This window comes from Palaemon carinicauda, chromosome 19, assembly GCF_036898095.1.
Source record: "Palaemon carinicauda isolate YSFRI2023 chromosome 19, ASM3689809v2, whole genome shotgun sequence".
Taxonomy (NCBI): Eukaryota; Metazoa; Arthropoda; class Malacostraca; order Decapoda; family Palaemonidae; genus Palaemon; species Palaemon carinicauda.
This window is the reverse complement of record NC_090743.1, coordinates 112,023,672-112,036,473: the sequence shown is the minus strand read 5'-3', so window position 1 is coordinate 112,036,473 and position 12,802 is coordinate 112,023,672. Positions and strand designations below refer to the sequence as shown.

Below are 12,802 nucleotides of genomic sequence, written 5' to 3'. Positions count from 1 at the left end.
CGATGATCCTATGGAGGACCTTCTCCTAAGGCATGGATCATTCTGCCCAAACGGGCAAACTCTTGCCGACCCTATGGCATAGAGGTTCAGAGATACTGAATTCGCTGACAGAGACGGCAGGCGCGATATCCTTGGCTGATCACAGAGATCGTGCAGGAATGGGCATCGGGAAGCTGTCATCCGGATGAGGAACCTTAGGCATCCTCCCAGCGTGAAACCTGCAAGGGGGGGTGCCAATCCTAGAGTTCCTGAACTCTGCCGCTCCCTCTAGGACTATGCCCCCCCCCGGGAGAGCCTCCCGTGCCATCTGTTCCTGACAGGAGGGAACTGCAATTGGACACCTTGTCTCAGTTGTCGTAGCCGGTAGAAAGCGCCTTGGAGGAGTGAAAACGGAAGTCGACTTCCTCCGCACAGCCACTGTCTATGTCTCTGTCCTTGGGCACAAACAAACCCTTCTCAAGGATGGAAGGGTGTCTGAGGTTGTCGACATCCACGGATGAGACACCCGAAAGGAAGCCCTCGGTCATTGCGTCCAGATGGTCCAACATCGATCTTGCCCGCAAGTTCGATACTTGACGACGAAACGCCAAGGTGCTTGAGCCCGAGAGGAGGAAAGTACCCATGACCTTCCTGTAGCTTCCTTGAACCAAACCTCGGGTCGTAACCGAGGAGGGAAAGGACCTGGTAAGACCCTTTCACGAGATGGAGAAGAGGAAGGGGTAAACAGTCACCCCTTGGCCGATGGAGAAATCTCGAACGGAAAGCCCCCGGCCAAAAACCCTCCAGGGAATGACGGGGAAGGGCTAACCCAGGTTCTGGAAAGAAGAATGTTGCTCAGACCTCCCTGAAGATTCTTCTTATTCTTGCATGTGCCATGCTGTGCGTTTACGGGGTGAGACCGTGTTCTGGAAATACGCTCCAGAAGACTCGCCAGGCTGGCCATGCTGCGAAAACCCCAATGGGAATCGCGGTCGCAATCGCCCTGGAGCTCGCGCGATGGTAAATCAATGATTTGCCCGTGGGCAAACGTGGAAGCGCCCATACGCAGTCACGCAGGAACGCAAACGAAGGTGAGCGAAGGAGCGCAGAAGGAGGGCGAGCGTGGTAGGAAGGGCGAGAGCTGGTGGTCAGCGACCGATAACCCATAGGCGAGCAATGGATACTGCAAGAATAAAGCCGACGTTCGCGCGACGGCACACCGCCGGTTCGCGCGACGGAACACCGCCGGTTCGCGCGACGGAACACCGTCGGTTCGCGCGACGGAACACCGTCGGTTCGCTGATCCAGCACCGTGAAGACATACCATTATTTTAAAACACTCACATTTTTAAAGCTAGAAAAAAATAGAAGGTTTAGATTACAGTATACTGTTAAAATGTTATATTTTGTAGGGCATAGAGGATGGTGGCCAATGCTCTAGCCTAGGATGGCTGTATACAGCAGTCGAATGATGTAGCTCTTGACCTAAAATAAGGGTAGTATGGCATGGTTAAAAGTAAAAGGTAAAGGTACTACCACATGGATGATTTATTTTGATAGATTGGGATGAGGTATTACCGATGGCATCAAATGGTACTCAGGCTGTCACCAAGTCTAAACAATTTCTGTTGTAGATAAATGAAAAATTCTGCTAATACACTGTTTAGGTGCATTTAGTAAATTAAAAAAAAATTATAAAATACATGTTATTTATTTGTTTATTGATTTAGGCATATTAAATTATTTAAGAAATTGTTCCAAAAACATATTGCATTATTATAATTTGAATATATAGAAATTATTCAAAGTTAACCGTACTTACAGTTACGTACTGTAATCCATTCCATCTGAGTACCTGTATGCAGAAACCGGTTTTCAACTTTGCCCGGTGAACAAGTCTGGAAACATACGAGAAAAGAAAACCTAGCAGCACTATTGTTGCCTGACTCATGCCTTAATCTTTTGTGCTTCTGGCATCATCAGTACTCATTCCTACAACTAATCGTTGTCTGTTAAGGATGTTTGTCCACTGGGCATTGCCTGGTTGTGTGGACGGTGTGTCCCAAATTTTAGCACCAGGCTTGTGTACTAGAATGAATATTTTATATAAATTTCAAATACATTCACCTTGCTATTGAGCATTTTCAATTATTCTAAATTCTGTTGAATGATAGTTTTACCAGTTATAGTTTTACACATTTGGCTACTGTTGAATGTTGTGCTAATTACATACTTGGCATATATTAAAAAAAAAAAAAAAAAAAAAAAAAAAAAAAAAAAAAAAAAAAAAAAAAAAAAAAAAAAAAAAAAAATCTGTCAAAATTTCATGTTAAAACTGAATATATGTATAGCCTTTCAAGGTCAGAAGTTAAAAGTAGCTTACATACACTATGAATTACACTACAATAAATCACAAAAATTATTTGGGAGTTCAAAACTTGTGAATTTAATGAGCTTATAATATAGGCATGGTGAAACTGTATACTAAAATATTACAATAAATGTCTGCTAAATTAGGTTTTCCCGATGGCATATAATGTGAAGGTACTTCTCACAACAATCACATGCAATCCTCCAATAAAACTTTGTATGCTTTGGAAAGGGATGCTTATTAAACATTTAAAATATGCCATCAAAATTAAGTTTAAGCACATTACATTTATATAATATAACAGCATATTGATAATAATTTTTTTCCTGCATTACCTAATGTTATTTCACTATATGAAAACTTAACCAAACCACAAAGCCTACAGGGCTGATCTTAAGGATTAATTCTTATTCATGGATAATTTTTATCACACTTTAGGTAACTGCAGTTTTGTGGGAAAGAAAGAAAGAAAAAAAATATATATAAAAAAAAATTATAATTTGTAAATAAAAAGTTGTCGATTCTGATAAAATTCCTTTAAAAGGTTTGTCTTGCCTGATGCTAGTCGTTCGCTGTCAATTACAACCCTGTCATAAAAATCTTATTGTTAATGTATTGTATTGCCTTTAGACTGGATGCAAGTAAAAAAAAGAAAAGAAAAGGGGCAGCATAATTCTAACCATATTTCAAGCAGGTGTACCCAACTCTCAGACTATGGGATACAGCATGCCTCTTTCTCTATGTACATACTTTGAGAAAATTAATTAAACACCTGTAACTTACATTAAGGAACAAAACCAGGCTTCCTCAGTTTAAGCTTTGCAATTTGTTCATTGTTGGAGGTAAGTAGGAAATTTCATATCTTTGACTTGCCAACTTCTGGATATTCACCACAGTCAATCAGTTGTTTGGCCACCCTCTCATACCCTTACTTATGATCCATCTTCTTCAATATTGATAAAAAAAATGTTGTAGAAAAGTTGAATCAGTAAGAAGCCAACTAAAATGACGGACTTAAAAGAAATGAACTTTTCAATAGCAGATGCCAGGTCTCTCAACACCAATTCTATAAAATTCCTTGACAAAACTAAACTTTAGATTTATCATCCAGAGTAATAAATTTATTGGCAAAAATTCACCATAATAAAGAATCAGACAAGAGAGGGATTGCTGATTTAGGGAGTGATTTGCATTTTATGTGGACATGTTCCAGGCAAATACTGAAATGACTTAAGATTAAAACAAGGCTTAATGATTACAAGGAACAAAAACATCAGTAGAAAATGTTTCATAAGTAAATCTTATTTGCTTTAAAAAAACATGATCATTGTTTCAAAGTAAATCCTGATAGATTTTTTAAAAATATGCATACTACATTCTTTTCTTTCACATAACATAAAAACAGTCACAATCTTAAAAATAAAGTCTACTGCATATCCACTTTAAACTGTGAGGTCTATTATGTTATTCCTTTTGGAAATACAGTAATAGAATTCAAATTACTTCCTTCCTATGCAACACAATGACAGATTTATAAATATCTACATTTTGGGATACAGTAAAAATACTACATAGTTACTGCAGAAAATCTATTAATCATTACTATCATAACCATATAACAGGCAATGTCTGTAAAACAATTGTAATCTGAATTTACAGACATTTTGTACTTTTCATAAAACTAATTTGAACAGTCATCACTTGAAATGGCCAAGTGAAAGATTTGTCGAGTCTCTTCATTCTCATGAATCTTCAACAATAAAATCTATTTTCCTTTATCTTCATGTAACTTCATCTAAAGTTTTTCGCAAAATTAAATCAACCTGACACATGCTGGCCATGCAATCTACTATTTTGTTCAATTAAAATTAATCGTGACTTAAAATAAGTATGTTTTACATTCTTCGATAAAAAACCATTAAATCAGTATTTTAGAGACAGTAATTTAATGGTTGAGTTTTGAATAGATCAAGTTTCTTTCTAAAAGATGTACATGAAAAAATTGCTCCGAAATTGTAAGATTTTAAAAACATCACATAACAGTTGTAAAACACACAACTGAGTTTTTCATAATCTCCTTAGGTTTTATCTACCTCACTTCCCTTTTAAAATTACCAGTAGAGAACTTATATCCTCACTAAAAACAATTGTAAAGTATCATCAAAACATTAAGCTTGGAGGGAATCTTTCACAAAGTCAGTTACAGATACTGAGGAGTCTAACACTGACGATCTCACTTCATGGTTATGTCTTAGAGTAAAAACAATTTTTCTTATGGTGCGTCTGTATGATTTATTACACTTCCTGTTTGTCACTTGATAGAGTTCACGTTCTATGAATTCTGAAAGGGTATCATCCGAGTCTGCCTTACTTTTGCTACTCTCCCCTTCACTCCTCTTCCTTTTTTCTTTTGGCTTCTTTTCCTCTGCCGTATCATGTTTAGTTCTTAATGAGCCTAAAATCATCTGCCTTGCCATTCTTCTGAAATTCTGAGTCTTCAGATCACACTGAACTTCTAACAAAGGCCTATTAATTTTACTCAAGATGTTTTTCTTCCATTTTAAGTACACTTCTTTGGCTTCGGCTGCAATTTTTTCATTTTTGTCTTTGCACAATTTGTGTACAGTCTTTCCTGTAACAATCCAAATGAAAAATATTAATAAATTTAACTATTTCATTGACAAAAACTATTACTTTTAATTACCAATAACTATACTGTAATCATACTGAAAACCAAACTTGTAGGAAATGAGATGGCAAACCAACTGAGGGGGAGGTAGGAAGCTCTCAAAGTAAAAGCAAAAGCTTTATGTTGACTTGAGCCATTTAACTACCGTACAATATTTAGGAGGAAGAACAACTAAAAAATACAATGCCAATTCTTTAAAGCTTGAAAAACCTAGGGAACTGGGTTACAAATACAGAAATACATTTATAGTTAACGGCTTTAATAATGTTTTGGTGTCTTGGATCCACCGTCAATGACCATAAAATTAGGGGATCTTACATATTGTAGTGAATTCTTGTTGATAATTAATGAATATTATATTCTATGGAAGAATCACAATACATATTAAATTCTCCAATAAATTTCAGATTCTGAGTTCATAGATTACAAGGGAAAATGGCCAAACTGTACTTTTGGGAGTGGGAGGGTCGTTTCTTAGCATCATTATTTAATTTTCCAGAAATAGATCGTAAAGAGTTGTTGTTGATGGGCACCATAGGGAGTATAGGAATGTGATATCTGGTGTTCCACAGGGTAGTGTTTTTGGCCCATTACTTTTCATACTATATACACATGACATGTGGTTTAACCTAGAAAACAAGCTTGTTACTTATACAGATAATGCTACACTCTTTACATCAATTCCATCTCCTGAAAGTAGATCTGGGGTTGCTGAATCCCTTAATAAATCTCTAGCTAAAATTAGTGCATGGTGCAAATTATGGGGCATGAAGTTGAATCCTAACAAAACTCAAAGTATGATTGTAAGTAGATCAAGGACAGTAGCTCTTCAACATCCAGATCTCAGCATTGATAATGTTTCTTTAACTCTGTATGACTCTTTTAAAATTTTAGGTGTGATTCTCAACACCAAACTTAGTTTTGAGAGACACAATAGGTCTGTCTTCTTCAACTGCAAAAAAAAATTGGCTTATTAAGAAAGTCTTTTTACAATTTTCAGTGATCTATCTATTCTGAAGGAGTGTTTTAATTCTTTCATTCTACCTGGTTTCGAGTATTGTTCTCCTGTCTGGTCCTCAGCTACTGATTCTAATCTTTATTTGTTGGACAAGAACTTACGGTCTATTAAATTTCTTATCCCGGATCTAGATATTAATGTCTGGCACTGTCGTTTAGCTAGTTAGCTATGCATGTTGCATAAGATTTTTTATAATTCTCATCATCTCTTGCATTCAGATCTCCCTGGACAATTCTATCCTGTTCGTAATACTAGGCAGGCAGTTAATTCTAATAGCCAGGCCTTCTCCATCATGAGGCTCAATACTACGCAGTACTCTAGAAGTTTTATTCCAGCTGTGACCAAGTTGTGGAATGATCTTCCTAATCGGGTGGTTGAATCAGTAGAACTTCAAAAGTTCAAAGTTGGAGCAAATGCTTTTTTGTTGACCAGGCGGACATAGTCTTTTTATAGTTTATTTATGACATATTTGTTTTTGATGTTGTTGATAGTTTATTATATGACATGTCTGTTTTGACGTTGTTTCTTATTTTAGAATGATTTATTGTAAACCCTTTTACCCCCAAAGGACGTACTGGTACGTTTCACAAAAGCCATCCCTTTACCCCCATGGATGTACCGGTACGTCCTTGCAAAAAAATGCTATAAATATTAGTTTTTCATATTTTTTGATAATTTTTTGAGAAAATTCAGGCATTTTCCAAGAGAATGAGACCAACCTGACCTCTCTATGACAAAAATTAAGGCTGTTAGAGCAATTTAAAGAAAATATACTGCAAAATGTGCTGGGGAAAAAATAACCCCTTGGGGGTTAAGGGTTGGAAATTTCCAAAGAGCCTGGGGGTAAAAGGGTTAATTTGTTCTCTTCATTTATTTATTTCCTTATTTCCTTTCCTCACTGGGCTATTTTTCCCTGTTGGGGCCCCTGGGCTTATAGCATCTTGCTTTTCCAACTAGGGTTGTAGCTTGGATAGTAATAATAATAATAATAATAATAATCGGGTAGATGAATCCGGAGAACTTCAAAAGTTCAAACTTGCTACAAATGTTTTTATGTTGAACAGGCTGACATAAGTCTTTTTTGGGAGACATACTATGGAGATGGAGGTTCAAGGAAGAAGAAGAGGGAGACCAAGAAGAGATGGAGGGACTGTGTGAGAGGAGAGTTACAGGAGAAGGGAATTGATGAGGCAGAAGCGCAAAATAGAAAAAGATGGAAACGGTTCATCCGCAACGGCGACCCCATATAAAAATGGGGACCAGCTGGGAAGAAGAAGAAGACAGTATTATTATTACTAGCTAAGCTACAACCCTGGTGTGAAAAGTATGATGTTATAAGAAAAAGGCTCCAACATGGAAAATAGCTCTGTGAGGATAAGAAATAAAGAAACAAACAGAACAGTGTGCCTGAGTATACCCTTAAGCAAGAGAACTCTACCCCAAGACGGTCCTAATAGGGCTGACCTTTCAGAACTCCTTCTGGCGTCAGACGGAGGTGAGGAACCAGGGATCCTAGGCGTGCTGGCCATTGACTGCATGCGGGGGAGAACCCCTGTAACCGCCTGTCACACTGTGTTGACCAGTGCATCAAGCCGGGTGGGCTCCCTCACGCTCCAAGTGCTGGCTGAAGGACCCTTTGAGACGCGAGAAGCTTTAGGTCTAGTAACCTGAAAGGAAGGGTTAGCTTTCCTACCTGATATCTGGCACCAGTCTGACCGCTGGGGCCTTTGGCGGGCGCTGATCCTTCGGAACGACCGGCTGCTTCGATTCATCCCTCAGGCGCCTGCCTTGTGCTTGTTACACATCGCGGCGGGACTCGTCACAGTGACGCTTATGTGAGGCGAGCTAGTCTGCTGGCGAGTGACAATCTCTTGGCGACAGGCGCTTGCAAGTCTGCAGTGGACTAGGCCGCACAACCGGTCTAGGAGACCGATGCGAGGGTGAACGAAAAGGAGCTGATGAGTGGTGAGTTGGCCAGTGCCGCGTTGTCGAACACCTGGCTGGTGAGAGCCGAGGAGGTGATGACCTGTGAGCTCTGGGAGAGACTTGCTGGTTTGATGGGTAACGCTCACATGTCTGGTGGTAGCGTGACAGTCTTTGGTATTTTCACAGAGTAAGGGTCTCTCGGTGACGAGTGACGATCACAAACCACCAGGTGAAAGGTGCTCGTCCGAAGACAAGTAACGAGTAACTGGTGATTCGCGTGCAGCTGATGAGTGGTGAGCAGCTGACGAGTCACGCATAGCTGATGAGTGACGAACAGCTGATAAGAGACGAGATCCTCAAGGCTCAGCATGAGAGTCCTTGACAGGACTGAAAAGACATCTCCTTACCGTAGGGGGGGGAGACCACCCAGGGTGGCGAGGAGTGATAAACTCTGAAGCCTGACAAACCCCCAAAGGGGAAAGTCTGAAAGGTTCCTCCGGAGAGAGAACCTGGTCTGACAGAACTAGAGGCAGCACACGTTGGTCTCTGGAAAATCTCAGGAACATAGACTCCCTGGGGGGGTTCTTACTCGCAAACGAGAGAGGTGACCGTCCGAAGGAGAGACTAGTCTCAGACTTTGCTCCACTCCTCACTAAAGAGTCAGCTCAGCAAGAAGGGTAGCGCCGTCTTCGGCGTCAGCAGGAGACAGTAAACCAGAAAGAGCGGCGGAAACTTCGGGGTCATCAGGGGCTGCGCTTCATGGAGAAGGAATCATTTCCGAGGAAGTGAGATTTCGCTTCCTCGTTCACCCAGCTGGAGGAAGTCAAGCAAAGCCCCCTTCGATGGGAGACCAGCTAAACCCAGCAATGGCTAAAAATGAAACAAGTCAGAGAAAGAGCAGGCACTCCCTGGGGGAAGGGCAGATCTGTTTCTCCAGGGGATACACTACCGTCCCTCGATACCCGAGATTGACCTGGAGTTAAGCGGTCCGTGCTACTACTAGGCCGTGGCCCAAGGGAGACTGATCGAGCAGGAGCTTTGGGAAGAGATTGGGGGGTTAAAGAAGAAGTCTGAGACTTCTTCGACTTCGAAGACCCTGAAGGAGAAGACTCTCATGGACTTCTTTTTGCGCCTACGCCCAAACTTCTCCCACTGGGAGGCAGACCACTCCCGGCAATCAGGACAAGAGCTGACCTGATCACACTGCTGACCTCTACAGCAGGGACAGTGGTGGTGTGGATCCATCTCCACGGAGGACATAAAGGTATCGTAACGCAAGAGCGGCCCCCAGGTCCAGCATAAGCGTGCATGAAGCCTGCTAGGAAGAGCACACAAACAATCTGGAAAAGAAAAAGAATTATTAAAGAATTTATTCAGAATATTTTCAAGTCAAATGACAAGCCAAGACAATGGAGGGAGGGAGCGGCAACGTCTGCACTCTACCCAAGCCAAAAGCAAAGTGGGTGCTCAGCCCAGGTGTGTGAGTGAGCAGATAGCCAGCTAACACCCCCCTTCCAGCTAACTAGCGGTTGGGGCAGTTATCCCTCGCTAAATGTCCTATGGCTCGTCTTTCAGCTACGCCGAAAGTAATAGTGAGAGTTTGTATAAAAAGACGGAACAATGTTATTTTATTGAAATTTAGCAACATTGCAAGCATTAAAAAATTTCATGTCCGAAGACTTACCAACAGAGAGGAAGAAAATACAAGAACCAGTAAGGTGATAGGGGAGGGCGAGTACGTACAATTCAGTTCCTGCTCATCACGCTTCACTGATGTCAAGGATTTCTTGGCTGGCGGCAAAGAAATAGGATCCTCTGCTGCAGCAGGCTAGGACTCATCAAAAGGCACCACATCAAGTCGCTAATATGCAAGTGGTAAAGCCGAAGAGGATGGCACAGCAAGGAAGGACTTCTGGGATCTAGAAGCAGCTAACACCTCTAGAAGCTTCTCAGTCGATGGGGATGGGCACTGTCGATACCTAGGCTAGGAAGGACCACAACTTACCAAGGTCCAGGTCCATGCAAGGGTCGTCATCAGTCAGCATAGCAAAGGGAGTACAGTACTTTGAGAGAGAGGTGGGAGTAGAGTATTACCTTCACTGGTGTAAGGTGATACCTCTGTCTCCTTCAAAGCAGTCCCCTTGAGAATTCCTTCGGAGGACCCAGCCCTAGAGGAACTACAAGATGAGGAGCTATAGAGCTTTGGTGGTGCCAGGGTAGATGACAAATAATCCTTTCAGTCTTCTTTAAGAACTCCACCCAATGAAAAGGTTGACATACCTTACATTCACCACAGAGGGAAGCCTACAAACAGTCATACCCCCTGCAGTACATAGACCGTTGATGGGAACCAGCTCCGGCTTAGTCATGTATTGGTTGCCTGACCTTACCTGGTCAAAGCTGCAAGTCTGCCCATGGATTTGCCATCAATTACAAATAAAGTAACTCAAACGGCGCAAACACCTTGAAAATAGACCCCATTAATCATCCAAGATTCAGGCCACAGAAGTTATGTCAGTACAGTAAAGAACTACCGCCGAAGTCAAAGTTAAGGCCAAGTTTCATCTTCTCTGAAGTTATGCTACTATTAAAGGATCGTGGTTTGTATTCATGTAGAACAAATAATACGTCCTCCTAGTTTCACAAACGTTTGAAAAGACGGTTTCTGCACGTTAGTAATGTTTCTCAGCAGTTGATGTGTCATCAGTTATTTGATGAATTTAGCAGTGGAGGTGAGGATATGGTTTCAATAGAACCTGAACCTGTGGGTCTCTTGCCCTAGGGCTAGGAAGATAATATCTCTTTAGTACATTATGTCATACTGGATTCCCGGTTCTAGCCTTTACATGAAAGTCCTCAGAGATCACACAGCAGCTAAACCCAAAACAATTCTTAACCAACTATATAACCATGACTTCCTAATTTTATTACCTTACAATGTAACGCACTGCAGTATTTTGAAATACAGTACTGTATAGCTTAAAAAAGTAAACAGATTCCATAATTACCAATCCCAGTCTTCAACAAAATGTCTTTGGCAGGGTTTTTGCGCTTCAAAGTGTCTAATGTGTCCAACTTCAATTCTTCTGATACATCGCTCCTCTCTAAGACTACCTTAGCTCTCTCCAGCACTTCAATGATAACTACGCCCTATAATTTGAATAACAAGCATTATATCTGAACAAGTTTATTTTAGACATACTCAGTGTAATATGGAATATTCTCAACAATCAGTTGATTTGCAAACTAAATATTATAGTATACTGTATTATTCATAGTAGATAAAAATATCTGAAACCTTAGTTATTAAACAATAATTCATAACTGAAAACCAAACCTCAGAATGAACATACTGTTAAGGATTCAATTGTGGCCTGTTTCAAACGTGGTTCGTTCTTTTTTACTGGACTAGAATTTGGAGAATTCCTGGGAGTTCTTACCACAAATTTGTCCATCTCTCACAGCTTTTATAGATGATAAACTTTATAGTAATAAAAAAAGTATCTGAAACATTAAAAGAAGAAAACTTCAGTCAATAATACAAAGAATAAAACTCTCTGTGAGAATTGTAATACAGTAATGGGTAAAAAATATTATCCGTTTTATTGATGTACACTATATGCACAATGACACATATCTGTGATACTTACCATTGAGAAAGTTCTTACTAAAGTTTACATGGTTATAGCACTATAGGTTAGATTAGGTAGCACATTATTTATGATATAATTATAGAAACCTCCAATTGGCGCTGTATACTAAAAGGTTGCTGTAAAACTTAGCAAATTTTAAAAGTAATTTGTATTTTTCCTTACAATACAAACCTGGAGCTATTGATGGGGATATTACTTTCAGCCTAGATGAAAGGCGAGCCATAAGACTTATAGCAAGGGATAACAATCCCAACAGATGGTTAACAGGAGGGGTGGGAGTAGCCGGCTATCCCGCTCACTCACACACCTGAGCTGAGTCCCCACTTTGCTTGTAGGCAGAAATTTCTTTGTCACTCTATACAAACCTGTACTATTTATAGGGGACAGCTCTTCTAGAAGGACACTCCAAAATCAAACTATTGTTCTCTAGTCTTAGGTAGTGCCATAGTCTCTATACCATGGTCTTCTGCTGTCTTAGATTAGAGTTCTCTTGCTTGAGGGTACACTCAAGCACACCATTTCATCCAATTTTTCTTTCTCTTGGTTTGTTAAAGTTTTCATAATTTATAAAGGAAATATTTATTTTAATGTTGTTACTGTTCTTAAAATATTTTATTTTTCCTTGTTTCCTTTCCACACTGGGCTATTTTCCCTGTTGCGGCCCCTGTGCTTATAGCATCCTGCTTTTCCAACTAGGGTTGTAGCTTAGCAAGTAATAATAATAATAATAATAATAATAATAATAATAATAATAATAATAATAACAATAATAATAATAATGACTTACCTCTTAGGAGGGTGGAAGTCCATGCCAACTGGGTCTTGGTATTTGACCCGGGGTTCTTTCCTTACAATATAGATCGTAAATGGTAGGAAACCTGCACCTCGTTAAAATTATCATGCTCTGCATGAATAGCGACATATGTAAGCTGTGTGTTTGTGACACTACCAATGTGGCTTAGTCCAGTAATAGGATCTTCGAGTCTAGGAATCTTAGAGTACAGTACTTAGACCTTACCCAATCCCCTCGCTAGAGGTATTGATTATGCAGCAAGCATTATTCTATACTAGGTTACACAAGGGAAATAGATCTTACCTGCGGAGAGGGGAGGTCAGCTGTGCCGAGTACCATGAAGCTGATTCCCCAAGAGATGGGAAGGTGAAGG

General features: G+C 40.2%; 1 protein-coding gene across 1 annotated transcript; it reads right to left on the bottom strand.

Annotated features, from left to right (window-relative positions):
- Positions 1 to 4,359: 4,359 nt before the first annotated feature.
- On the bottom strand, positions 4,360 to 11,519 carry LOC137658306 (transcription elongation factor A N-terminal and central domain-containing protein 2-like). The gene is made up of 3 exons (XM_068392979.1): positions 11,337 to 11,519; positions 10,992 to 11,133; positions 4,360 to 4,982 (listed from the first exon to the last, which is right to left on the bottom strand). The coding sequence occupies exons 1-3, from the start codon at positions 11,436 to 11,438 to the stop codon at positions 4,519 to 4,521; spliced, it is 708 nt and encodes a 235-aa protein (XP_068249080.1). The 5' UTR covers positions 11,439 to 11,519; the 3' UTR covers positions 4,360 to 4,518.
- Between the last annotated feature and the right edge of the window lie 1,283 nt (positions 11,520 to 12,802).